At 44.9% G+C, this 24,441-nt stretch overlaps 1 protein-coding gene across 1 annotated transcript in view; it reads left to right on the forward strand.

Annotated features, from left to right (window-relative positions):
- The window catches only part of Stk39 (serine/threonine kinase 39), a 256,946-nt gene that overhangs the window by 106,867 nt on the left and 125,638 nt on the right, over positions 1-24,441 (forward strand). Inside the window, exons 9-10 of the mRNA XM_038337065.1 lie at positions 6,639-6,687; positions 6,791-6,856. Of these exons, the coding sequence (XP_038192993.1) occupies positions 6,639-6,687; positions 6,791-6,856 (115 nt within the window). The remainder of the gene's footprint in view (positions 1-6,638; positions 6,688-6,790; positions 6,857-24,441) is intronic.

The raw sequence follows: 24,441 nt of genomic DNA on the forward strand, positions 1-24,441 counted from the left end.
AGGCGTAGTTGCACGTGCCACTTCCCCAACAGACCTGGAAAGTACTCTGTCTATCATAGGTCACCCAAGCCTCTGATTTTCTACTTAGCTCAAAGAAAAATAATAATAACAACTTTTCTTTGAACAGTCTCCCATCTGGTGATGGATCCCTATTGTTAGAAGGCATTGGTGTATTTTGTGTCGTGAATTCTTTAAGCAACTTACTGAGCTTTTTAACTGTTATATAGTGTCACGGCCAGGTTAGGCGGTGCTTCTTTGGCTTTAGCACAGTTGCTGTGATAGTTTGTGATTATTTGCTGTTGCAAATCTTTAAATTATTTCTTGCAAATGATCCCCACAGACCGTTTGTGCTTGACATTTCTCTTGTCCTGATGTTTGGTTTATAGGGATTATTTTCTCTCCATCTGTTGCCTGACCTTTCCCTGGGGTCACTTCTCCACCCTCCTCTTGGTGGGAAGGCTCTTAGATGTTACTTTCGTTCTTCAGCATCTGCTTAGCCTTCCCTTGCATTTGGCGTCATTACCACAAGGGGAAATTTGTCACTGCCGAGAACTGGTAGAGCTTCCACACCTGGTGGGAGTTGTCTCTGTGTTTCTGGTTAGTTCTGGGACTTGACTGACAACCTTCGGGATTCTGGAACGAGTTGAGATCCACCTAGTGGCTGTGCTGAGTAATGGCACACAACTCAGAAAAAAAAAAAAACAGTTCTTTAGGGTAGAGAGGTAGTGCTATTCGTGACAGTTGGTGATTTGCTCAAAATAATTTAGATTTGTGTGCAGTGTATTTAACAGACCATTTTTGTTTCTTAATAAACTAAAGCCTTTTCCGGGTTCTATTCACTGTTGAGTTCAGATACTGATTTCCTCTGTGTGTGTCTATGAGACAGCTGTGGTGGGAGGAGGAGGAGAGAGGGTCTGGGGGTCTGGATAAGGCAGCCTCAGGCTTGTGCATCCATCCCTGCAGGGAGCCTTTCCCTCAGGGCACTCCCTCTGTGCTGCTAGGCGTGTGTGAGTAGCTGAAGGCCTTGTGCATGCTTCTCTCTAACTGTACAACCGTTCTCTAGCAGATGAGTTAGAGACGAGTACTGTTGCATCCGCTTCCCCAGCGGCTCGCTCTCCCAACGAAGAGACACGGGCATTGAAGAGCACATGTGAGGAGTTTGGGGGAAGCAAAACTCCTCATGAATTGTGAGGAGAGGATAAAGCATATTGTTGAATTTACCTTTATAGAACATGGAATTAAAAACACGTTCAGTTTGAAATATACAAATAGCATCTCCACACACGAGAGACTTGCAAAAACGATGGCCGCTCAGAGTGATTTTAATTCCACCTGCCCTTCTGCTCTTTTCAGGCTGGGTAAGACTTTCTGCTATTTCTGTTACTTCTTTTCTTTTCATTCTCTTTCTGCTGTTTCTCAATATTGGATTGGATTCCTGGCTCTATTTTAGCCTCATTCTCGTGACTTAATTTCCTTGTCTCTGTAATGTGTCTAGCAACCCCCATTTCAGAGGATTGCTCTGAGGCTGCCATGAAATGGCCCAGGGCAGGTAGCAGAGCGCCTGGGGCTGGCTTCAGAGCTCGGCCAGTAGAGACTGCCATTCACCACTGCCTCCACCCTGGCGGGGAGAGTTGCTGTGAGTTTTCCATGCTCATCACAGTATGCCAATGCTATAGCTATTTAATATTTTTTTTTTTTTTTTTGGTTTTTCGAGACAGGGTTTCTCTGCAGCTTTTTTAGAGCCTGTCCTGGAACTAGCTCTTGTAGACCAGGCTGGCCTCGAACTCACAGAGATCCGCCTGCCTCTGCCTCCCGAGTGCTGGGATTAAAGGCGTGCGCCACCACCGCCCGGCTCAATATTTTTAGCACTATTTATTACACTGTGTATTTTGTTTGATTTACATAACAAATTCAAAATTTTAGAAGGACTTGTGTACTCGTCTCTATATCTGGAGACTCACGGGAGTTTGCTGTTCGGAGGTGATTGCAATCCTCTGAAGAGAATGTCAGGAAGGAAACCAGATCCAAGTGGGTTAAGGCGTTGAAGGCAAACGTTGGTCATTTTTGTGAATATGTGCTACCTGCATGCAGCTCATCTCTCTGTGATCTTAGTGCGGTTAGTAGGCACCAAAGCCCTGGCGCTGCTAAGAGACTTGAGCAGCCAGTGACAAGCCGAGCGGCAGAATAACCAGGACATAGATTCAGTCCCAAGCTCGCATGCCGGACTCTGTGCTTTCCTTGTGTGACATGGACCTGAGGTATCGGAGCCCGTGCCTCCGGGAGGTGTGTGCTTTGCATTAGCTCAGGCAGAGTTGCTTATATTTGCATAGCAGAGTGCTCTACTATTTCCTAATAAAATGAGCCTTGATCTTATAGACTACACATTCCCCAATGATGGCAACCTATAAAAAGAGCCGGCGCTGACTGAGCACTAAGAGAGTGGATGTTGCATAGATGAATGCACCAGCCATGAGTTAGACTGGACTATCGCTTTGCCGAGGGAGGGAGGACTGTGCAAAGCAGTTCTGCCGGAGGTCAGGAAGCGGTTAGAATTTATTAAAGCATGTAGTTAGAGCTCTTTAGACTGTATAATACTCAACCTGAATCCTTTGAGATCCACTTTAGGTCTCAGCGGACTTTGGCCCATCCATATGTATCAGATGAATCCATTGAGAGGTTTTGCAGAACTCTGCATCGTTTTTTAAGGATTTCAGAATCAGTCAGTGTTCATAGCCTGGACTATTCTGGCTACTGGTAGCACTGTAGCACTTCTTGGGAAACAGTGTTTCTATTTATACTACCTGTTACATGGCTGGGCGGTATTTGGCAGCCTGGTGAGAGGTGGCGGGGAAGATCCCCTGCTCCAGCAGACCTCAGCTAAAGACAGGCAGCGTCTACGGCTCCACAGTAGGCATGCCGTTGTGGTTTCCGTTGGAGAAAATGGCAATGAATAAGTAGCCAGGCATGCAAACCTGAGTTCAGAAGGGAGCCAGGCACCTCTGCTTCTCTCATACACCCGTTCGTCGTCCTCATTTCTCCTCGTTCTCCATCCCCTGCTTTCCTATGGAGGTAGCTTAGCGCACTTTACCCCCAAGCTGGAAACACTTGAGCTGACTTCAGTATAAACGGACCCAGTAACACTCTTCAACTGTTCTCTGTATTGAATTAGCGTGCCTTGAAACTTAACAGTTGTGCCTATTAAAAACAAAAACAAGGTCCCCAAAGGAAACAAAACAAAATCATAAAAAAGAACGTGGGCTTTTAAAGCCATTTTCCCCCTTACCTGATGGTTTCTTTGTGATGAAGGGATGGAGGATAGGGTGGAGCGCAGTGGGAGAAAAGGGTTTTTCTACAATATGCTTTTTTTTTTTTTTTTGGTTGCCATAGAAATGACCTTTCTCAGAAAGGGAAAGAATTTTCCAATCCCATGTCTCAAGGTCAGTCCATCATTCCACAACCTTCTCTCCACCTAGGTTTAACATTTGACCTTTGGTCTGCAGAAGAGAATGAGAGGTACTGAGGAGAAGGCACATCATTTTGGGTCCCCACCTGTACCATGTCCTCCTCTTTGTTTTGCTGCCTGAGCCTCATTTTTTTTTTCCTGCTTTTCCCTCTCTTCCTCACGGTGCGGAGCAGACGCTTCAGTGCTGGCTAAACTTAGCCACGGGAGTTACAGTGCTGGCCCAAATGTCTACCTGCACTGCCTTCACTTCATGCTGGGGTGTGAAACTGAGCTGTAGTAGTTTGCTGTGCTGCGCTGGGCATCAGGAATATAAAAATGAAATCTACAGGCTCTTTGCCTCAGAAGGGCTCCTAACACGATAAAGCGGAGTTACCGGAGAGGGAGCATAGATTGAAATAAATAGAGAAGAGTGGGAAAACATACTTAGCACCAAATCCGGAGTGTGAATTCTACTCATAGATGCTGGGAGAGAGTTCCCGAAGATGGTGGCATCTAAATTGTTTCTTGACTCATGAGCAAGGTGGGCTACTTGGTTATGAAATATTTTGAAGAAACAATTTCAGGAAAAGCCCAGGGTATGCTTTGCTGTGAACGAACGGAAGACAGATGAGAATGCCATCACGGTTGAAGGGGAAAGTGTGTAAGGTTGATGAAGACAGCCCCAGAAGATTTGGGATCATAGAGGAGACAGCCTTAGATGGTTTGGGATCACGAAGGTTGATTTATTGCTTTCAGGAGCACGCTCTTCGTAGGATAGGTAACACAGGCTGATGATGAGCAGGACGAATAAACAGCAAAATAGTAACCAGTGCATCATGTAGAATGGCTAGGTCTTTTTTCATCTTCACATTTTTTTTTGGCTTTTAAACAAGCTATAAGCTCATGCATTTAATGAATTTACCAAGTGATACGGCCCTCCCGTCATCTAGACCCTTACTGACTCAAAGCAGTTATCAGTTATCAACTGTTGTCGTAGCTGCTTGACTCGGGCTTCTTGGAGAGATGCCTGCAGCTAATATTCTTAAAATTTGAAGGAAGTGGTAACAATCAGAATACAAATCTTCCTTGCACAGAAATACAGTTGATGACTTTGTAGACATAGGCCGACGGCACTTGCCTGTGTTTGCGGAAGTTCTCAGTTCTCCTGGAGTCTAGACTCTGTGGGCCTCTTGGGGAAGCCTCTCAGCAGAAGCCTTCTATCGTTTTAGGCACAAGGACAATGTCTACAGTTATACCCTCCCTCCCTCCAGTATAACCCTCTTTGTACTTTAGCTAGCCTTTGCGGATAGTCATGTCCTATGATGCTTTCTTCGCCCTTCCAAATTGATATTATAAGAATTTAAAAACATGGAGAACAGTGTGAGCAGTAACTCCATGTTTACTTCAGTCTCGCCTATTCCGGCATTATGAGCATTTCCCATCCTTTGTATTATGCACATTTTATTTACTGAATTCTTTGACAGTAACAGACAACACTTCACCGCGTGTTTCTTCCTAATAAGTAAGGCCTTGCTTCTGCATAATAATGGTTGTCTTTCCACACTGAAGAAAATGAGCAGGATTTCTTACAGGTGTCTCCTATGTAGTGAATTTGCAGATCTATCTCTAAATGTCTTTTGTAATTTTTTGCTACTTTCTTTCAAACCCAGTGCTCACTAAGGGCAGTGAGCTGCGTTTAGCTTTAGATTTTAAGTCTATTTTGATCTACAGCCATTCCCTCATCTCTCCTACTTTTTCCTCTTGGAAGATGAGGGGCTCCGTGTCTAGCAGATTATCTATCTTACAACCTGCCCTCCCTCTGCCCCTCCTCCTCCCTTCTTCCTTTCCCTCCCACCGCCTTTCTTTCCTTTTCTTAGTGTAAGACTTAGCGTTTTGGATGCTCAGCGAGTGCTCGCCCGTTGACCTCCATCTTTAGCTTATATGGATGAGTATTAGGGCGGCTTTTCTCCTCTTTCCCCCTCTTCTACAGATACAAATAGAGAAAGCTGATGAAATGGGTTTCTAATTAAGGAATTAATGACAGAGGAAGCTATTCTTTACGGACGATTGTCAGTTGAACAGAGAAAGTATGGTAAAAGTAGGAAATCAATGTTCGGCTACCTCCCATGAAATATATAAGTCCAAGATGGTAAACCCCAGGGGAAAGTTTTCAGCAACAGGATATCCATTCAGTGCCAAGACCTCGCTCAGTGGGACACTGGCTAATTGTAGTGGGGGAAAGCAGACCTTCCAGTGCTGAGCTTTGGAACCTGGGGACCAATCAGTTAAACTTAGCATCCCTAATAGTGGGCTAGCCTAATGGTTGCCACCTCTGTGCTGCCGCAGTGAGGAGCCTGACTATGTCTTTGAAAGCACAGCTTGAGCAGGCCAGATCTACAATGTGTTTTGAGTTTCAGAGTCTTCTGAACTTGAGTATTTATGGACTCTACCAGTTATGGATCCCCGAAATACGCAGTCTGAAATGATTCTAAATGTCTAATTTTATGAGCTATCTCATCAGCATTTAGATGCATGATGGAACCTCTTTTGAGCCTTCTGAACCTAACTTTTGAGTTTATGTGTGATACAGCATGGAGAAACAAGTTATATGACAACATAAGGAATTAGACATATCCAGAAATGCTTTTGCGTGGGCTTGCATTTTATTAATGGCCATGCCATTTGATTTTTTTTAAACAGTGGTGCCTACACTCTTGAAGCAGTTATTTCAGTCCTGTGCGGCCTGAGCTGGCCCGTAAGATCTGTGAGCCCCTTTCTGTAGTTGCTGCTCCTTGGGATTCACAGAACACAGCGGACTCTGTTGTCCTTTGACAGGGTCATATTGCAGTTTGTATGGCTTCGTAATTACATAGGAATTTTGCTCTCAGAAGTTGCTCTGCCAGCCTTTAAAATCTCCCAAGTTGACATACTGAAGTATAAGAATGAAGGCTGGAAAGCTGATTGTGCCCACACATTAACTCACAGGAGTTTATGTGTTCTGCAGGAGAGGGATTTAGAAAGAGCTAGGAAACAGGCCCTGCTTTATTTGGTGCCAGCTTGTGATTGACTTGGTTGTTGGTTTTGCTTGCCTTAAGGTCAGTCTTCCAGAAATGCTCTAAGGTTAAGCCGTAGCATCAAGGCAGTATTTTTATTATGTGGTGATTGTTTCAACTCTAATTTATTATTGATCTTTCAGGCCCACAGCAGCAGAACTTTTAAAATGCAAATTCTTCCAGAAAGCCAAGGTAACATGCTTAACACCTCCAAGTCAATCTGCTGTTTTGAAATTGCTGTGAACCTGTGGGCATCCAGCTAGGCGCTCAACTGTCGGGGTCATTTGTTTTGCAGAACAGAGAGTACCTGATTGAGAAGCTGCTGACAAGAACGCCAGACATAGCCCAGAGAGCCAAGAAGGTAAGCTCCATCCACCCCATCCCCCAAAGATTGTCCCCCAACTCAGAAAACCATGAGGAAACGGCAAGGAGGTTCCTGCACACTCTGGCTTCAGTTTGGAGATTATCCGATCACCCCTCTGGCCGTGGGTCTTCCTTCCTGTTACCACAGGTTGCTGATGCAGGTTTAGGTGTGGAAACAGCATGGGGCTCTTAAAATGTCAGTTTGGCATGCAGCGGCTCCCTGCCCCCCAAGAAGGTTAGAGACTGAATGCCTGCAAGGTTTAATGCTGGAGAGGTGAAATAGCTGTATTACTTTCCTTTGGGTTTTTATGAAAAGGAATACTCAACTTCAAACCTACTTGGAAACGGTGAGATTAGAAACATGTTTGGTCTGTGTGATGTGGAACAATGTTCTCGAATGTTCATGTGCTCGTAGAGGCTGGAGATCACGTGCCGTTCCTCAGTTTCTCTCTGCTTGTTCTTTTGAGACACGGTTTCTCACAGAACCTAAAGCTGACTCCTCTAGCCTGGCTGGTCAGTGAGCTCCACTTGTCATGCCCTTCACCCTCTGCAGGCCACTTCTAGGGTTACAGGTGTGCCCCGCTGTGCCTGGATAGTTTTATGCCACTGCTTGCAGTGCAGGCCCCAGCCCAGGCCCCAGTCTTTATTGAATAAACTGTTTTCCAACCCCAAATTTTGTCATAAAGGTTGGTTGAATATCTACGGGATTTAATTCATTTTTCATAAAAGGACCCATAATCCTTTTCCAGTTTATTTTATATCCACTAAATTTTGATTTTCTACAGTTGTTTTTTCAGTTCTAGGTTTTAGATTTTCAAAATGGCATGTAATTATATATGTATTTACTCTAAATTATTTGTAATTATGATGGATTTCATTATACTATATATAAATTCTAATGGGCAGCCATTGGTTTGGTTATTTGGTTTTAAAGTTAGTATCATATGTTAATAATTAAGAATATTATTATATTCTTAATATATAATATATAATATATATAATATATAATATATTATATTCTGCAGATTTAGAAAGAGATGTTTTCTTGCTTGCCTTCCTGTTTACTGGTGTAGAGAGAGCTGATAGGAGCCAGAATTGTGTGTGATATAAATGAAGCTGACAGTTGTACTTTGGATACTGTATCTCAACACACCCAGGACCAAGTAACTGATGTGGACCAGCCTCGACAAAACACCTCTTACCAGGGTAGGGGTGTGGGAATTTAGAAATATAAGTAAAGAATATGGAGATGTATGAAGAATAACAGAATGGAAACCATAGAATAGTACCAGAAGGGCATTCCAGTGATTACTGAAATTACCTGCATTTAATTTTCTATAGCTTTTATATCAAGCAAAACTGGATGGGGGGGCGGGGCAGAGAGAAGGTAACAAAAGACTTTATTAACATGATACAAAGGATATCTCACACAGTCAATCACTTTATTACTCTAAGACATCAAATCATGAGCATTCTGTTGTCTAGGTAGTGAAGCTGCTCTAGATCTCTATCCTGAAGGCCACCCCTCCCCAGGTGACCTCATAGTTACAAAAGAAGGAGCAGAAGTATGCTTGCATCTCCTGACCATCTGTTAGGACTGAATGGAGCTATCTTAATGTCAAAAGCATCCTGAGTTGGGACATGCATCAAGCAGTTGCATCCTGAGTTGGGACATGCAATACGCTTGTCAGTCACTTTGAGTAGCCTCCAACTCTCTGACCATCAGACAAGGTGGAAATAGACCCACATTTTAGGGCCTCCACAGTAATTGAATGCTAACTTCAAGGCTTCGACTTTTCAAAAAACCATTCTTCTAAAAATGTATTTCACTGATGCTTTAGAATAGTTTTAAGCAATTTTTCATTTAGACAAGAATGAGTACCCTACACCCCCCTCCATAAGTGTCTGACCTCTCCAGAGTTCTGGGGTGTAACGGCTTCAGTTTTATGTGGTTATTATTGTGTTCACGTTATAGAAGCTTATATGTATCTTAGGCATCTTTCTAGCTGCAGAAAGATGCAGCTACACAGGGAAGCCAAAGTTTCCTTTTGGTGAAAGGGATCGTGTTGGGATCTGCAAGTGCCTGACAAGCCTTCTAATAGTGGGCACAGAGGGGCCTGGATCTATTCCTTGGGTGTTGTTGGAGTCTAGCCCAGGGGCTTCTTACCACATATCCAGAATGCCACCCAGAGGTGACTAAAAGCTGTCAGAGCTCCACTGGCATCTCTCGGAATATCCGCAAGGGACCGTTCGCTCTGTGCTTTGTTTTTCTATCTTTGCTGCACATTTCGCCTGTTCCCCCAGTCTCTGCAGGCTGGGGTTTGTGTGCCACCTCCTTCCTACAATGTTGACTTCATCTCAAGAGCTTCCCCTTGTTCTCCCACAGCACTGGAACCTCTCCCCTTCCTTTCTTTTCCATTGATTTTTTGCCTTTCATTTCCGGTTTCACTGAGTAGTCCAGGCTGACCTCAAACTCATGATTCTCTTGGCTCAGCCACACATTCCTGGATCGAGTTTTATAAAATGATTATTTTCTGTGTATTGATGTTTTGCCTGCATGTATGTCTGTGTACAGTGTACATGCCTGGTGCACAAGGAGGCCAGAATAGGGTGGCAGATCTCTTGGAGCTGAAGTTACATATGGCAATGCGCCACCATGTGGGTGCTGGGAATTGAAGCTAGCTCCTCTGAAAGAGCAACCAGTGCTCTTAACCACTGAACCATCTCTCTAGTCCAGCTTCCTTTGTTTTTTCTCCTTTAAAAAATATTCCTAAATATAATCTGCTCAGTCTACATAATGCTACTTGTGTGCGTATGTTTTCAGGGCTGACCTTTGGGGAAGACTGTTGCTCCCTCTCAGCGTTCCTCACCTGTAGTTTGTTTTGTCCCACAAGGGTTGAGGCTGTGTGGCTGTTCTCCAGTCCACTCTGCTTCATGATTAACTTTCTGATTGTGCTCAAGAGTGCCTTCCAAACAAAAACAAACATGAGGACAGATAAATGAAAAAAGAAAGAAAGCAAAAAGGAAATAAAAACAGTTTCTGCCTAATAAAGGCCAAGCTTCTTAATACTGAGTTTCTAACTGTATACTCTACCCTCCAGCAAAATGGACCCTGTGTAGGCTGCTTAATGTAGCACAGGCTTCCCCTGTGGATGTCTATCAGGCTGAGAAGATGAAGAATCTGTTCAGGCCATGACTTTATTTTCTTCCCTTAAAAATATTTTATTCCACGTCACGGTGATGTATATCTCAAATCCCATTTTGCCTTATCTCGGACAGGAAGCAGCTAGAACCCTGAGGGATTTTAATTTCCAGTCATGTCTTCTCACATGCCTTGGGTCTTTCTGCATTATTATTATTATTATTATTATTATTGGATTTTTTGTTTTGTTTTTGACTGAGTTTTAATATATAGCTCAGGGCTTTAACTCATTACCTTCCTGCCTCTGCTTCCCAAGCACTAAGATTGCTGGTGTGACCACTACATGTAGATCCTGGCTTCTTGACTTTAGGCCTTAATTTGTCATTTTCTTTCAAACAATGACAACTCTCCATCTCAGAATTTCGCAGAGTAAAAGGAGAATGCTAAGTTCTTAAGCATCACCTAGGGAAGGCCTAGAAATGTTGTCCTGGCTGTTTTGCTTCCTAAAGATGACTGCTCTCCTGTCTCATACTCATCTTCAAGTATCCTTGGGCTATTGTCTGCACCCCACCTCTCATCCGGAGAGGTGCTGACAGGTGCACAGGTTAGACTCCAGCTCATTTATAAAGTGCATTTGCTCTTTATAGCAGGAGGCCAGAAACACTTCCTGTTCTCCTGATCACGTCCTTGAGTCTCACAGAAAGCCTTCCACTTCCACCCCGTTTTCCACTCAACTGACCTCAGTTGTTTGTTGTGCCCACGCGCACACGTGCACACAATTTTCTGTGTAAAGCGTTTTTACCATTCTGTCTTCTTTTCCTGGTGCATGTTTAGGGATCATCTTGATTTTCCTTGGCCTTGACTTCCCTGTCTTTGGCGTGAAAATTCTATAAGATCCCTAGTTTAAAAGGAAGGGTAGTGAGGTACTTGGCAGTCCTGGACCCTGAGATGTTCCCTGTATACTAAGTTAACCATGACCTCTGAGAGCCAAGCTAAGCATAGCTGTTTATGTTCTTTTCCACTTCACAGTTGGCCTTGTTCGTGACCAGGAAAGGTTCCATGCCGTCTCTGCCTTTCACAGTACTTTTTTTGGGTCCTATTTCCAGCTGCCTTTGGATGCATGATGGCCTGTCACTTACTATGTTGGGTTCAGTAGGTGGAGAAGGGCGTCAATGGGTCTGTTAAAGCTGAACACAGATGCGTGAGGCTGTACACATCAGTTTGGGGGACATTCAGTCCTCAGAACTGGCTGTGGCCTAAGGTTTATGCCCACGATATGAACCCTGATGGGCCACACCTGCTACTTATATCCGTGTGCTTTCTGAAACCCACATAAGGCAAGACAGGGTCCACTGGTCTTAGGCACAGAGATGGATAGGTGTCACCTGGTGAGCGGAGCTCTTCCTGACCGAGAAGGGCTGGGTCTGGACACACAGTTCGTAGTTCTCTTCCTGGCCGAGAAGGGCTGGGTCTGGACACACAGTTAGTAGTTCTCTTACTGTGGTCACTGAGTTCTCATGGGAAGTTGGACACTGGAGGGCTTTTGCTTGCATTGTATTAACCTCACGGTTGAAAGGTTAAACATGGCTAGTGGTTAGCTGGTCTGTATCAGAAGGAGAAAGGGAGCTAGGCATGGTGGTATGTCTGTTATCCCAGCACTTGGGAGGAAGGAACAGAGGCAGGCAGATCTCTGAATTTGAGGCCAGCCTGGTCTACATAGTAAGCTCAAGGCCGGCCAGGTGACCCTGTCTCAGAACGAAGCAAAATAAACAACCAAAAGGCAAATAAAGAGAAATGGAAGTCATGGCAGTGCCCTGCTGGGTACAAACATGAGTTTCTTTTATTAGTCTGTAAGATTGGTTACTGTATTTTAAGAACCTAAAACTATCAGTGCTATTTGATTCTAGTGTGGGTTTGGACGCCCGCAGGGAGAAACACTGCAGTTCACACTTACTTAGTACTGGTAGCCTGATGCATTTTCACTTTCTGTTTGGAATTAATTTCAAACTTGCAAGAAATGTAGACACACAGGGCATGACTTTCTGCCCTGTAAGAAACGGAGGTGCATAGCACACGACTTTCTGCACGTATTTCCTTCCCACTCTTTCCTCTGAGCAGCTCAGAACACACAGCACACGGGGCACCCTTTGCCCACAGGTGCTCTGCAGGGTGTGTGTCTCCCAAACAAGGACAGTCTCCTGCACCACAGCAGTACAGTGATCAAAAGCAAGAAGGTAGCATTAACCTGCACATACCATGATGTACTTCTGATCTTAATCGAAGTTTGTCAGTTTCGTCTGTTTCCCTACAGACTTGAATCCGCAGTCTTGAGCCGTGCTTGTCTCCTTTAATCTAGACTGCTCTTTCTCTTCTAGAGCTGTTTCACATTTCTTTACTCTTTTTTTTATTGAGCTATACAATTTTCTCTGCTCCCCTTCCTTCCCTCTCTCCTTTTACCCTCTCCCGTGACCCCCACACTCCCAGTCTACTCAGGAGAGCTTGTCTTTTTCACCCTCTGTGTAGATCCGTGTATGCCTCTCTTAGCGTCTTCTTTGCTGTCTATGTTCTCTGGGGTTGTGGATTGCAGGCTGGTTTTTCTTTGTTTTATGTCAAAAAAAAACCCCTCACTTATGAATGAGTACATGTTATATTTGTCTTTCTGGGTCTGGGTTACTTCACTCAATATGTTTTTTCTAGATCCATCCATTTGCCTGCAAATTTCAAGATGTCATTATTTTTTTACACAAAAATTTGGAAAAAGTCAGCAAATCTCTTGTTAGACTTTTTTAAAAAAGTTTTTTTTATGGACAGTGTTTTGCCTGCATGTGTGGCTGTACACCAGAAGAGGGCGCGCCAGATATTAGTACAGATGGTTGTGAGCCATCATGTGGTTGCTGGGGTTTGAACTCAGGACCTCTGGAAGAACAGTCAGTGGTCTTAATCACTGAGCCTCCTCTCCACCCTAGCTCTGACACTTTTGAAGAATCCAGGTCAGTTATTTTGTAGAATGTCCCTCGATAAAGGTCTAATTAAATAGCTGGTCTTCCTCCATGATTGGACTCACCCGCATGTTTTGACAGGCGTCTCAGAAGTGATGCTGTATTCTGGGGGTATCGTATCGTGTGTCCTGCTGAGGTTTAATGGAGACTGCCTGCTTTAGGTGGCGCCTGTCAGCATCTTCGTTGAAAACAAGTACTGTTCCTTAATAGGAGTAGCACGCTTATCTCCTGGGTCATGACATCTTTTTTTTCTAAGGCAATATTTATTCTGAGCCACTGTTCTGAGCCATTGTGGCCGCACATCCATAGGATGTCAGAGGGAGGGATTTCTTGTGATTTGGAGTGCACAGGGTACATTGCATCAGTCTTAGGCCGGGCTGTTCCCCCTCCATCTTTGCTGGGCACAGGTGTGACGTCTTTACACGGCAGCACCGACTCTGTGCTGCCTGGGGCTGAACCGTGGCCAGCACGGGGTATCTGACACCGCTGAACAGAAAAGCAGATCCCGAGTCCACAAGGACACCGTGGCGATTACATGAATAAGGAGGTCACCCGTGCCTGTGGAAGCCTGGATGCTCTACAGGCACGTAGGCCACTCCTGAGGTGGGTGATGGGAATGGCTTGTCCAGCAAGGGTTCTCTGGATGGGATGGAGAAGGAGCTCCTGGGAGCACACAGGAGACTGAGGAATCACAGCCTTTATTCTTTGGGACCAGGATTTCATTGCTGTTGCCTGTCCAGCCGTCTTCATATTTTCTTTTCTGCCCCATAAAGGCCAGTGGTAACCTCAGCTCCCAGGAGGCGTGCCCTGTGCTAGCCAGGAGCCGGGAGTAGGAGCTGCAGTGTGGGCAGTGAATGCTCCGTTGGAGGCACCACGTCACTTTTCTCGTCCGTCCTCTTCTTTGTTCCAAACAGTTGTGCATGCAGGAGGTTAGGGAAGTTGCTATAATTTCATCTTGCAGACGGCAGCATGAAAGGTATCCCCCAAAGGCTGACATGAGAAAGGGGACCCCCCCCACACACACAAAGGCAAGCATGAGTTAGGCATGAGCTCCATTCTCATTTCTGAGTTCATGCTGCCTCGGCTCCCTTCCGAGGAAGAGGAGAGGGACTGGAAAAGGACTAAATGGATGAGGTAAGGGGGTGGGTCTGTTCCTCAAGCTCAGCCTGAGCTGTCCAGTTTCAGCACAGAAAGGATGCAGGGACGTCCATGCCATTTGCGACCACTGGGGGAGCTGTGTCATGGTAGGACGCTAGAGAGTTTGACAGCTTTCTGGTGGGTCTGGGTGAACCGCAGTTGGTAGAATGGCTTGAGACATGGCCGGTGAGAATTTGGTAGCACCAGCAGTTATTAAGTCACGTTTTGTGAAAGGAGATATTAAATAATGAGCTTAGTTTCTCTTTCATAAATGGGCAGAGACGGTATCTTCCCATATTTGTGTGTACAGAATGGGGCAGTGTATAGCATTGCGATTGGGTCAAACCTTGCAATAAATGGTTGTTATCATATAGTATGTGTTATTATTTTATAATCATTCATCTTGCTTTTATCATCATTTTGCTCATAGAATGCCCTTGTTTCTGTTTTCTGCTTGCTGGCCTTGGTGGGGGATGCTACACAGTCTCTTTCTGCCACTGCTCCCAGTAGTGGGCTCTGAGGTGCAGAGATACACAGGACAGTTCAGACAGCGACACTCACTTCTCATCAGGGAATGTGGCTCACACATCACAGGATTGTAAAGCCCAAAGGGTCGCAGAGAGTAAAATCATCAGGTCATCGTGTGGGAAAGGTGATGGAGCTGGTAGATACGGCCTAGGGAGAGGAGAGGAGAGAGGAACGCAGTGTTTGCCGTGCACTTGCAGGGGTGTGATCGGCATTCGGTTCATCTTTTATCTCAGTTATTGCATCATTACAGCCACCAGTGAGGTTCTGAAGATATCTGTTGGATGCCAGAGAGGCTGATAAATGTAAACTTTTTAAAAATAGTCTGACGAGACCACAACTACTTTTAAACCTGTGTGAAAAACTGGAACTTAATGTAGGATAAGAATGCTAAGTCATTATTAAAGGTTACAAGGGTTTGAAATGGAGAAATACTTGCCTCTGTTTTCACGCTAAAAAATTGCAGTGCTGGAACACCGGGCCTTGGCTCCAGCCACCGTCATGATAACTTCACATTTGCTACCATTTAGACTTCTTTAGTTGATGAAGCAGGAAACTGTTTGTAAGTTTCTGCAAGGTTACTTTCTCCCCTCTTGAAATCTTAACTAAGGTTTTGAAAACCCCGGAGAAGAAATAAGGTTAAGGTGACTTTAGCTTTGTTCCATGTTTTCCCAGTAGAGGGCAGCAATGAGTTTAGGAGAATCCCAAAGGAAAATTTTGGCATTTTGAAGGCATCAGATTTTAGTACAAGATCAAAGATGACTGAACTGGACAGGTTAGGCAGCTGGCCTCTATTTTATTGGACAAGCAATTAAAGGGATGATGCTTTAAGTACTTTTCACTTTTACTTTAAAGTTTTTGGATTTGTGTTACATTTTCTATTAACAAACTAGTCATCTAACACGTGTTTTACACAATTCTCATTGAAACCAAAAGTCTTAATTTTGAAAAATTGATTAGAGTGTTTGCAGTATTTAGTGATTAAATTAATACAGTTAAATAGTATCAGGCTGTTTCCAGAGAGTTCATTGGTTTCTAAGACTCTCCCTAGTGCTGGGTGAACAGAGTGACTCAAAGCGAACCCTAACTCTGGAGAATTAAACCAGACTCTAGCTCAGCTGCCGCACGTGCTTTCTGTTTCTATGATAAACATAATGACCAGAAGCTGCCTAGGGAGAAAGCGTTGATGTCAGAGTATACTTCCAGGCAACCGCCATTCACCAAGGGAAGTCGGGGCAGGAACTGAAGCAGGGGCCTTAAAGGAGCGCTGCTTATTGGCTGCCTCTGGTTCCCGCTCAGCCTATGGAGTTCGGGTCCACCACCATAGGGATGGTGCTGCCCACAGTGGGCTGGGCCTTCCCCGTCCATCATCAGTGAGACAGTTTCGCTCAGGTCTGACCACAGGTGAATCTCAGCAAGGCAATTCGTCAGTTGAGGTTTCCTCTTTTCAGGTGAGTCTAGGTTGTGTGGCGTTGATAATCAAAGGTAGCGAGGATACCCGGATGCATCAAATAGGCTTCCGCGTGCAGTGCTCTTAAAGTTCGTGTTCCCTGCTCATGCTCGTAGGGAGGATGGTGACGATGAAACACGTCATTTCTCTGGTTTTAGAGGTGTAGATCAGTGTCAGAAAAGTTGGAGTTACTGTTTGCCTGGGATGGTGTCTGGGACGGGTCTTCCGAGAGTGTCGGTCCACAGATGCTTCCACTCACGCCAAGTCTGGAGTCTGTTTAGAATAGACTTCCTTTTGTCACTAGGGGGCGCTGTCAGAATAGTTTATTTCAGACAGGACGGGACATGCTTGCTGCTGTATAAAAACTCCTGCTCCTATAGATTGTGTCCTTCTGCTCTGTGTTTGTGCTGGATGTGAATTGACAGGCGAGGGTAGAGGAGACGGCAGGGAAAGCCTCATAGCAAATTACTTTCCAAGCAGTAAATGAAGTGAGAAAATAAAAAAACAAAACAAAAAAACCAAACTTTTCTTGTTGTTGTTAAATTTTTTCTACTCCCTGGTTTGAACTGGGAGTAGAAAGGATAAAGGAGATACTGTGAGTCTATGGTCCTCACTTGGAAGAAAGTCTTTGCCTTTGTCAGGTGTGGGAGGTTTGGAGGTCCATTTTGGACATCCGGAAACAATGATAAGAACTCTAAAGTAAGAGACGCGGCTTTTAAACTGTCGAGAGCTGACAGCTTTCCATCATGGAAACACTTAGTGAGCCTTAGGCAGAATTTGCCATGTTGTGCAGCTACCACACGCTTGAAGGTTGTGTGTTCGTATGCATTTGGCATTTCCTGTTCGCCTTGGGAGATTTGTTCACAAGGGCCTTTGCACATGGCTACCCTTTCTAGAATAAACTGCATGCATGTGCTGATGAAGTGTCTCCATCCCTGTGTGTCTTCCACCTTCCGTCCACATCCCGGCCTTCTAGCTCCTTGAGATCTCTCATACTGTTACTCTTGAACATAGAGAAACTGTTCAGAACAGAAAGACGTTCGACTAGAACTGTAAAGTAAGGTCATCACAGGCTTCTTGTCAGTGATCAGATGCAAAGCTCCTGCTGCTGACAGGATGAGGTGCACAGCACACGGAGGTCTCTGTTTCCACCATCCACACCTCAGCTCTGGGCAGGCCTGACAGAGCTACGGTTTACTTTACTTACGGACTTTTGCATGGTAGCCCGTGGTTATATTTGGAAGGTTTGGAGACAGGGCCTAGCTGGAGGAAAAGGATTGATGGGAACTGGGTTTTGAGGGCTATAGCCCACTCTAGTTCCAGGCTTAACGTGCTGCTTCCAAGTCTGCAGAAGTGTAACAAGGATTTGCCATGTGCTCCTGCCACCATGGAGCCACACAGCCCATGCTTTCTCTGCCACAAGGGACCAGGTCCCCATTAACTGTGATCCCAAAGTCAGCTCGTCTACTACTCTGGAGCTGTTTCTCCCGGGGGCTCTGTTAGGGGACAACGCAACAAGAAGACTAGCAGCTCACTATAGCTGCATTTCTGGGGTGAGGCTCTGTCACACCTCTGCAGCCCAGGTGCTCTGCAGTGTCCCGTCTGCACGGCTGTGGTACTCTGAGTGCAGTTCTGTCATTGCACTTGATGGCACACGGAGCTCACACCCTTCATTTTTGCTACGCTGCCATCCCGAGAGTCCCATGGGTCTGAGAGCAGTGCCTTGGGAGTTCCTGCAGTCAGCGCTGGGCACCGTCTCTAGGGATTCTGAACGATAAAGTTCAGGGAGTAAGAGGGCGGGGCATTGGCCTCTGGCATAAATGTGAGAGCAAGAGGCAGTTAAACCTTGGTTTAGCCTTTCAGCTCCTGTGGGTTGCCTGTGGTTCACAGCTGAGATTGGGATGCAGCTGACTCAAGGTTTAGAATTTCCCATTCCCACTGACTTTTCTGGGAATTCTTATCCTAAAATCGGACAGTGGAGGGGTATCATCCCAGCAGGGTGGCCCATGTCCCGGGGCTGACATTTGGTCTCTGCCTAGCATATTCTTGTCCTCTGCTCACAAGCACAGGGCTGTGTTCCTCTGTTACCCGAAGCACTGTTCACTTAGTTAGATGTTGCAAAACTAGGCTGAAATTAATTCGAGTGATCCCAAGTCTTGTATCCCTTTCTACATATTCCCTCCTTCACTGAGGGGAAATCATTTTAAACTCTCTTCATCTCAATCTTGAAAATCTTTTAAAAAGGGTTTGACTTTTTGGAGATGGGAAAGAGAAAGTCACGGATGGTACAGAACTTTTGGGCACCTTGGGGACAGGAAGGAGTCCATGTTGTGGAAAGGAGCCCGGGTTGTGCCTCATGCCCTTTTCCTGTCCTGTCCCCTCAGTGGAGGGGACTGTGGTGAGGTGAACGGAGAGGTGCAGAGCAAGTTTAGGGAAAGAAAGAAGGGCAAGGCAGGAGCTTCTCTTGTTTGGGGCTAATCAAATGTGATTGGCTTATTAGAGATTCAGGACTAACTTTTTGAAAGGCAGAATTACTTTGTATTTTTAGAAGAGATCTTTGAGATTCAGTCGTTTTAAAACAAATTAAAATGGAAGGCGTCTAGTTAAGGTTGCTTTGATAACAGACTTTTTTTGAAGCTTGCTCTTTAATTACTGCTGACGCCCTCAAATGCTGATTTAAAAGTGTCTCGGAACTTCTGCTTACTCTCCCAGACTCAGAAACAAAGGAAAGGAGCCCTGCGCCGCCTGCTGAGCGGCATCTGCTGGAGCTGAGCACTGCCCAGTGCCCAGCGCCTTCAGTTCAGCCCGTACAAGCCGCTTGGCTTCTTAACCAGTGTGCTAGCAGGTGCCAGTGACCTGGCCGGGCTGGAAAGGGCATGTGGGGTAGGGAAAGTGCAGACCCTACAGAAGCCTCAGATAGTGGTCCAGTGGTGGAGGAAGGGTCCTGGGGAGCTGTGGGTGAGGAAGCCAGCACCACCTAAGTATGCTTGCAGGTCGAGCTGTTAAGGCAGACTCCAGCTAGTCCTGGCTCTGCCACCCACTCCTGGGGTGGCCTTCAGTGTTAGCTGCCCTACCCTGATCTGTGTAAGACGCAGACTGTTGCATCTCACTGATTCCTAGGTTTAGCAGCCAGAATCCTCAACTGTATGGCCTCTTTTAAACCATCCAGTTCTCCATGCTATTAACCCTTGAGTCTTATGTACTCTGCTATGCCCTCTGAGTGGGAGTGTCAGCCCTCTTCCGTGGGATACCGGAAGTACATCCCAAGGAGTCATCTCTCCAAAAACTAAAACTGGATTCATGCTTCTCGGTCTATGGCTCACGATCACATTTTCATCCAGATGATGGTAGATACTCTGTGTCGAGAGATTTTTATCATAATCTTAATGGTGACATAATATTCCAACGCAAGGATGTATAGGAGAGTTTTTAATGTGCGTAGACTAGTCAGTAACTAAACACCTGGGGATGGAAACTAAAAGAGGCCCGAAGACCTGGAAGAGACCTTGGGTTTTGTCCTTAACACTGGAGCTGCCCTGTCATGCCCAGAGTAATCCAGGAGGCCATGGGCAGATGATCCTTTGTCTTTCAGGTCACATAGTAGGGCTGCAGTGCTGAGGGCAGTTGATATGCATCACTGCATCCATGGATCCCAGCATGCTGCATACAGGCACATGATCATTTTATGTTTGCCAAGAAGTAGACAAGAGTCATGAGTAAATTCTGTGAACCATCGAAAAGACCTTACCTTGATGTCCAAAAACTTGAATATAGGGTGTGTCTGGGGCAACCCTTGGAATGCTATCATGTCATCCAGTGTAAGTCTTGCCCTCATAGTTAATTCTCTCAGGAAAAACCCTCACAGGCGCCCTGCCCACTAGTGGTGCCTCACCAGCTCCAGAGTGAGTTTAAATCTAGTCAAGTTGATGATCAAAATTAATGATCACAAGAGGCGAGACGGAGCAGTGTGAAGATTGAGTGGGTTCTAAATCAGTGGCTAAGACTTGGATTCCTGCTTTTGACTTCAGTGTTTTTGACAGAACATCGCTTAAGCTTCAATTAGATGACAAAGGCAATTAATGGGCTGTGAGTTCATTAAGTCGAGGGACCACCCTACTTGGTTTTCTGTCCTCAGTGCTCAGCATGCTGTGTGATCAAGTCAGAGGCTAATAAATGTTGACCAGGAGAATGGATGTGAATGTGGTGAGATTTATTTTGTCTTCCTGGGAGGTTGGGCAGATGCCCATCAAACCTATTCCGGTAAAGATGGAGCGAGGCTCTTATTTCTCGTTTGTATTTCGGGGAAGAGAAGGCCACGCCCACCCATCCCCAGTGGAATGGAGGAATGTGGTACCCATTGCCGTACCGCACTCACGTCCAGGAGCCTTGGAAACTTCAGGGGGATCACAGTGAAATGCAGAGAGATGCTGGAGAGGTGGAAGTGTGGCTCAGCGCCCGAGTATTTGCCTGACATGCTCAGGGCCTTGAGGTCAACTTGTAGCAACACATACACTCGAGCATGCACATACGCAAGCGCGCGCGCAGAGAGATAGAGACAGGAGACAGAGACAAAGGGTCAAGTAGATATTTTGAACTTTTCTTTGAATTTATGAGAAAATTACACATTTTATGAAATTAATTTTGCTTTATTTTCCCCATAGCGTCTACACATGAACAATGAAATGATTGGGTTACTTTATCAGTAGTGATAGTGGTATATCCCTTTCTTCAGGCTCTAGTATGTAGTTACAGACTTCTGCCATTGTAGAAGCTCGGGTAATCTGTGGGTCGGTTCTGCTTTAGATATGGATTATATTTCGCGTGGCACTCCTGGTCTCACTGACAGTGAAGGCGGATGGAAGGGAAGGAGAACAAAGTGTGCTTCCATGCTCTGGGCGCCATGCAATGAGCCCTGTGACTGTGACACTCCTTAGCAATGTAAGGAAATAGTTTAGCCTGCTCTGTAGCCCATGTGATGGTTTTAAAAAGTGAATTTGTAATATCGATATACAAAAGACAGATGTGTAATGTGTCCATGGGTGGATGGTGTCTCTTACGTCCTCACAGAAGGTAACTTCAGTCTTTGTAGGAAGACTTTGTTCTGCTGATAAACGAAGGCAGGTTTAGTTCTGTGAGCATCTCTTTGTCCGTGTTCTCCATATGAAGACAGCCACATGTGAAATGCTTAAAGAAATAAAAAAAAATAGAACCATAAAAGTAAATCCATTATAAAATACCTAAGTGAACAAGCAGAGTTGAGAATACTCATTTTCAGAAATGAAACACGTTAGAATTAAGAAAACAACACGTGCGTGCACGCATGCGCGCACGCACACACACACATGCACGTACACATGCACACATGAAATACACCCAACGAATGGCTTAGAAAGATAAAGATTTTGTGACCGCATAGATGAAGCATCATTACAGAGAGAACTGTTGAGACAGAGAAAATCAAGAGTGCAGCGGCACATGGGTCGGAAGTTGAAGTTAATGCGAGACTGAAAGATAGGGAGGACAGAACGAGAAATGACCGCCCCATCTCAGTGAGAGGCTACAGTCAGAGCTGTCCGTGTGTAGAAGGAGGAGAAACAGTGCCAGCAGAAGAGAAAGATTCTCTGAGCCACATAGAAGTATGGTGGTGCATGCCTGCAAGCCCAGTATGTTGGTGGTTGAGGCAGGAGAAACAGGAGTTCAAGGCTAGTCTTTAAGGCCTACCTGGGCTACTAGAGACCTTGTCTTAAAAACAAAGCAAAACAAAAGACCGAGAAATCTGTTCTTTGAAACCTGAAGCAGAATTACCGACATCCAAAGTTTTCACGATATAAAAACCAGCTAGACTGAGACTGAGTTAGGAGGACCATGAGTTTGAGGCCCGTCTGGGCTACCTAGTGATGCCTTTTTAAAAAGAAAGAAAGAAACCCAAGTGGAGAGCCCTGAGCACCACCTGCATGTAATAAGTAGCGGCCAGCAGACAGCTCGGGAGCAGCAAAGAGGAAGAACCTGGAAAGGGAGAAACAACTTAATCTCTTCAGAGAATAGGGAGGCATTTCAGAAGTGAGAATGAAGTACATTTTTACATTAAACTGAGAAAATTATATTTAATAGACCTGCATTAGAGGGTCGTAGGAGGAAGAAAAATGAAAATGAACCAGCCAGGCATCCAATTTGACACAGGAAATGAGCAGTGTTAACCGCAGAAGCTAAAGAAGAGGGCTTGATAAAAGTAGGAACCCAAATTAGTGGCACTGGCAAGAGCAGCAACAAAGATGCTGCTAATAAATTATGGTTTCTGCAGAGACGTTGACAACCTGAAATAGACTGTGGAGTGCCATGTAGCAGATAGCTAGGTGAGATAGGTAAACTCCAAGAGTAATAATAACTTACTAAATGAGTCAAGAAGAAAAACAGACTGAATAGTTTTACAAGTAAAAGGCAGAAGTATAGGATATTATTATTTGTGTAACTTTATTGACTATGTTTAGCAAGTTATTTGAAAGACTTTTGGATAGGCGAAGAATAAGCTTAGTAGAAGACATTGAAGAGAACATACCAAATGGACAGAGAAATCCTGCTCATGATTAAGACAACTCTTACAGAGCAAGGAGTCAGTCATTCCTCCCCAAGTGATCAGCAGGGTCAGAATTGTCCCAAGGCCAGGTTTTCCGCGAGACATTCTGAGCTATCCAACAAGGATTTTTTTTTTTTTTTTTTTTTTTTTTTTTTTTTTTAAATTTATTTGACATACAAAGACTCAAGAGTGTGCAGTGCGGCTCGGCCACATATTGTGATATTGGGAATAAGGCAGTGACGTGTAGAAACAGGCCTGGGATTTCAGTAAACTTTATTATGATGGTGTGTTGTCTGCATGGAAAAGGAGGATTCTGTTAAGTGATAGTTTTGAGACAAGTTGCACAGCCATAATAAAAGACATCTTTATTCTCAACCGTGCACACCCCTAAATTCTGTCCCTCATGATGAAAACGATTTAGGTGAAACATTCTGACTTTGGAAAGAGGTGGCGAGAGTGACCCGCAAACACGAGAACCTGAGTTTGATCCTGAATTTCCAGTTGTCAGGTGGCCCACACTTGTAATTCCAGCCCTGGGGAGGGAGAGACAGGTGGATTCCCCAGTGCTCATTAGTAAGTCAGTGAACCCAGGCCTCAGGGAGAGATTCTGCCTTAACAAGTGGGCAGCTCCCCAGGAATGGTACCCGTGATTTCTTTCTGCCCTTCACATGATGCTCACAAAAACAAACAGTAACATACAAGAATGCCTACACACACACACACACACACACACACATACACTCACACACACGGGGGCGGGGGAGACAGAGAAACAGAGACAGAACTTTTAGAAAGAAAATATATTACTTAAGATTGTAGGCACTTCTCTAAAATCGAGTCTGTTCATATAAAAAAGAGACTCAAAATTAACCACGTTAAAGTTGAGGACAAGTGTTTATCAAAGGGCATCACTAAAGGAATAGGCAAACTTAAACTGGTAATAATATTTTTTTTTCTTTTTTCTTTTTTTTTTTTTGGTTTTTCGAGACAGGGTTTCTCTGCAGCTTTTTTGGAGCCTGTCCTGGAACTAGCTCTTGTAGACCAGGTTGGCCTCGAACTCACAGAAATCCGCCTGCCTCTGCCTCCCGAGTGCTGGGATTAAAGGCGTGCGCCACCACCGCCCGGCTTTTTTTTTCTTTTTTCTGGTAATAATATTTTTTAAGGTTAAATAACTGATAGCAGTTGATATCTAGATTATATGACACATGTCTTCAGGTCAGTGGGACTTGAATACATACACACACACACACACACACACACACACACACACACACACACATATATAAAACATGATGCACACAACATTCCAGACGAAGAGATCTGACTGCTTTAGCATCCCTTTAGAGGCTGTGCAACTGTGTCAGTCAGTCACCAGTGAAGTGCAAGTCAGGAAAACAATGAAAGCCAACGACTCCCTTTTCCTTATGAGAATAGAAACTGAACAGCCCCGAAAGAGCTTGCTCGCTCAGCGTGTTGGCCTGTCGTGCCTCCAGTGAGCGTGAAATGTGTCACCTCCCATAGCCCAGGAACTTCGCATCTGCGCACTGTGCTAGGAGACAATTACAAGCATGTTCAAACCCGCAATGCTTAAAAAATACCCAAAGAGAAAATACCCTAGATCAACTTAAATGGGACAAACAGCATCAGGATAGCATATCACTGTGAAAATAAACAGCGTATGTAAGTTTAAGAAATGTAGCATTGAGTAAAAATGAGCAAATGACAAGTGGATATATAGGCAGAATGGTGCCATTTA

The sequence above is a fragment of the Arvicola amphibius genome, chromosome 7 (genome assembly GCF_903992535.2).
Source record: "Arvicola amphibius chromosome 7, mArvAmp1.2, whole genome shotgun sequence".
NCBI classification, from domain to species: Eukaryota; Metazoa; Chordata; class Mammalia; order Rodentia; family Cricetidae; genus Arvicola; species Arvicola amphibius.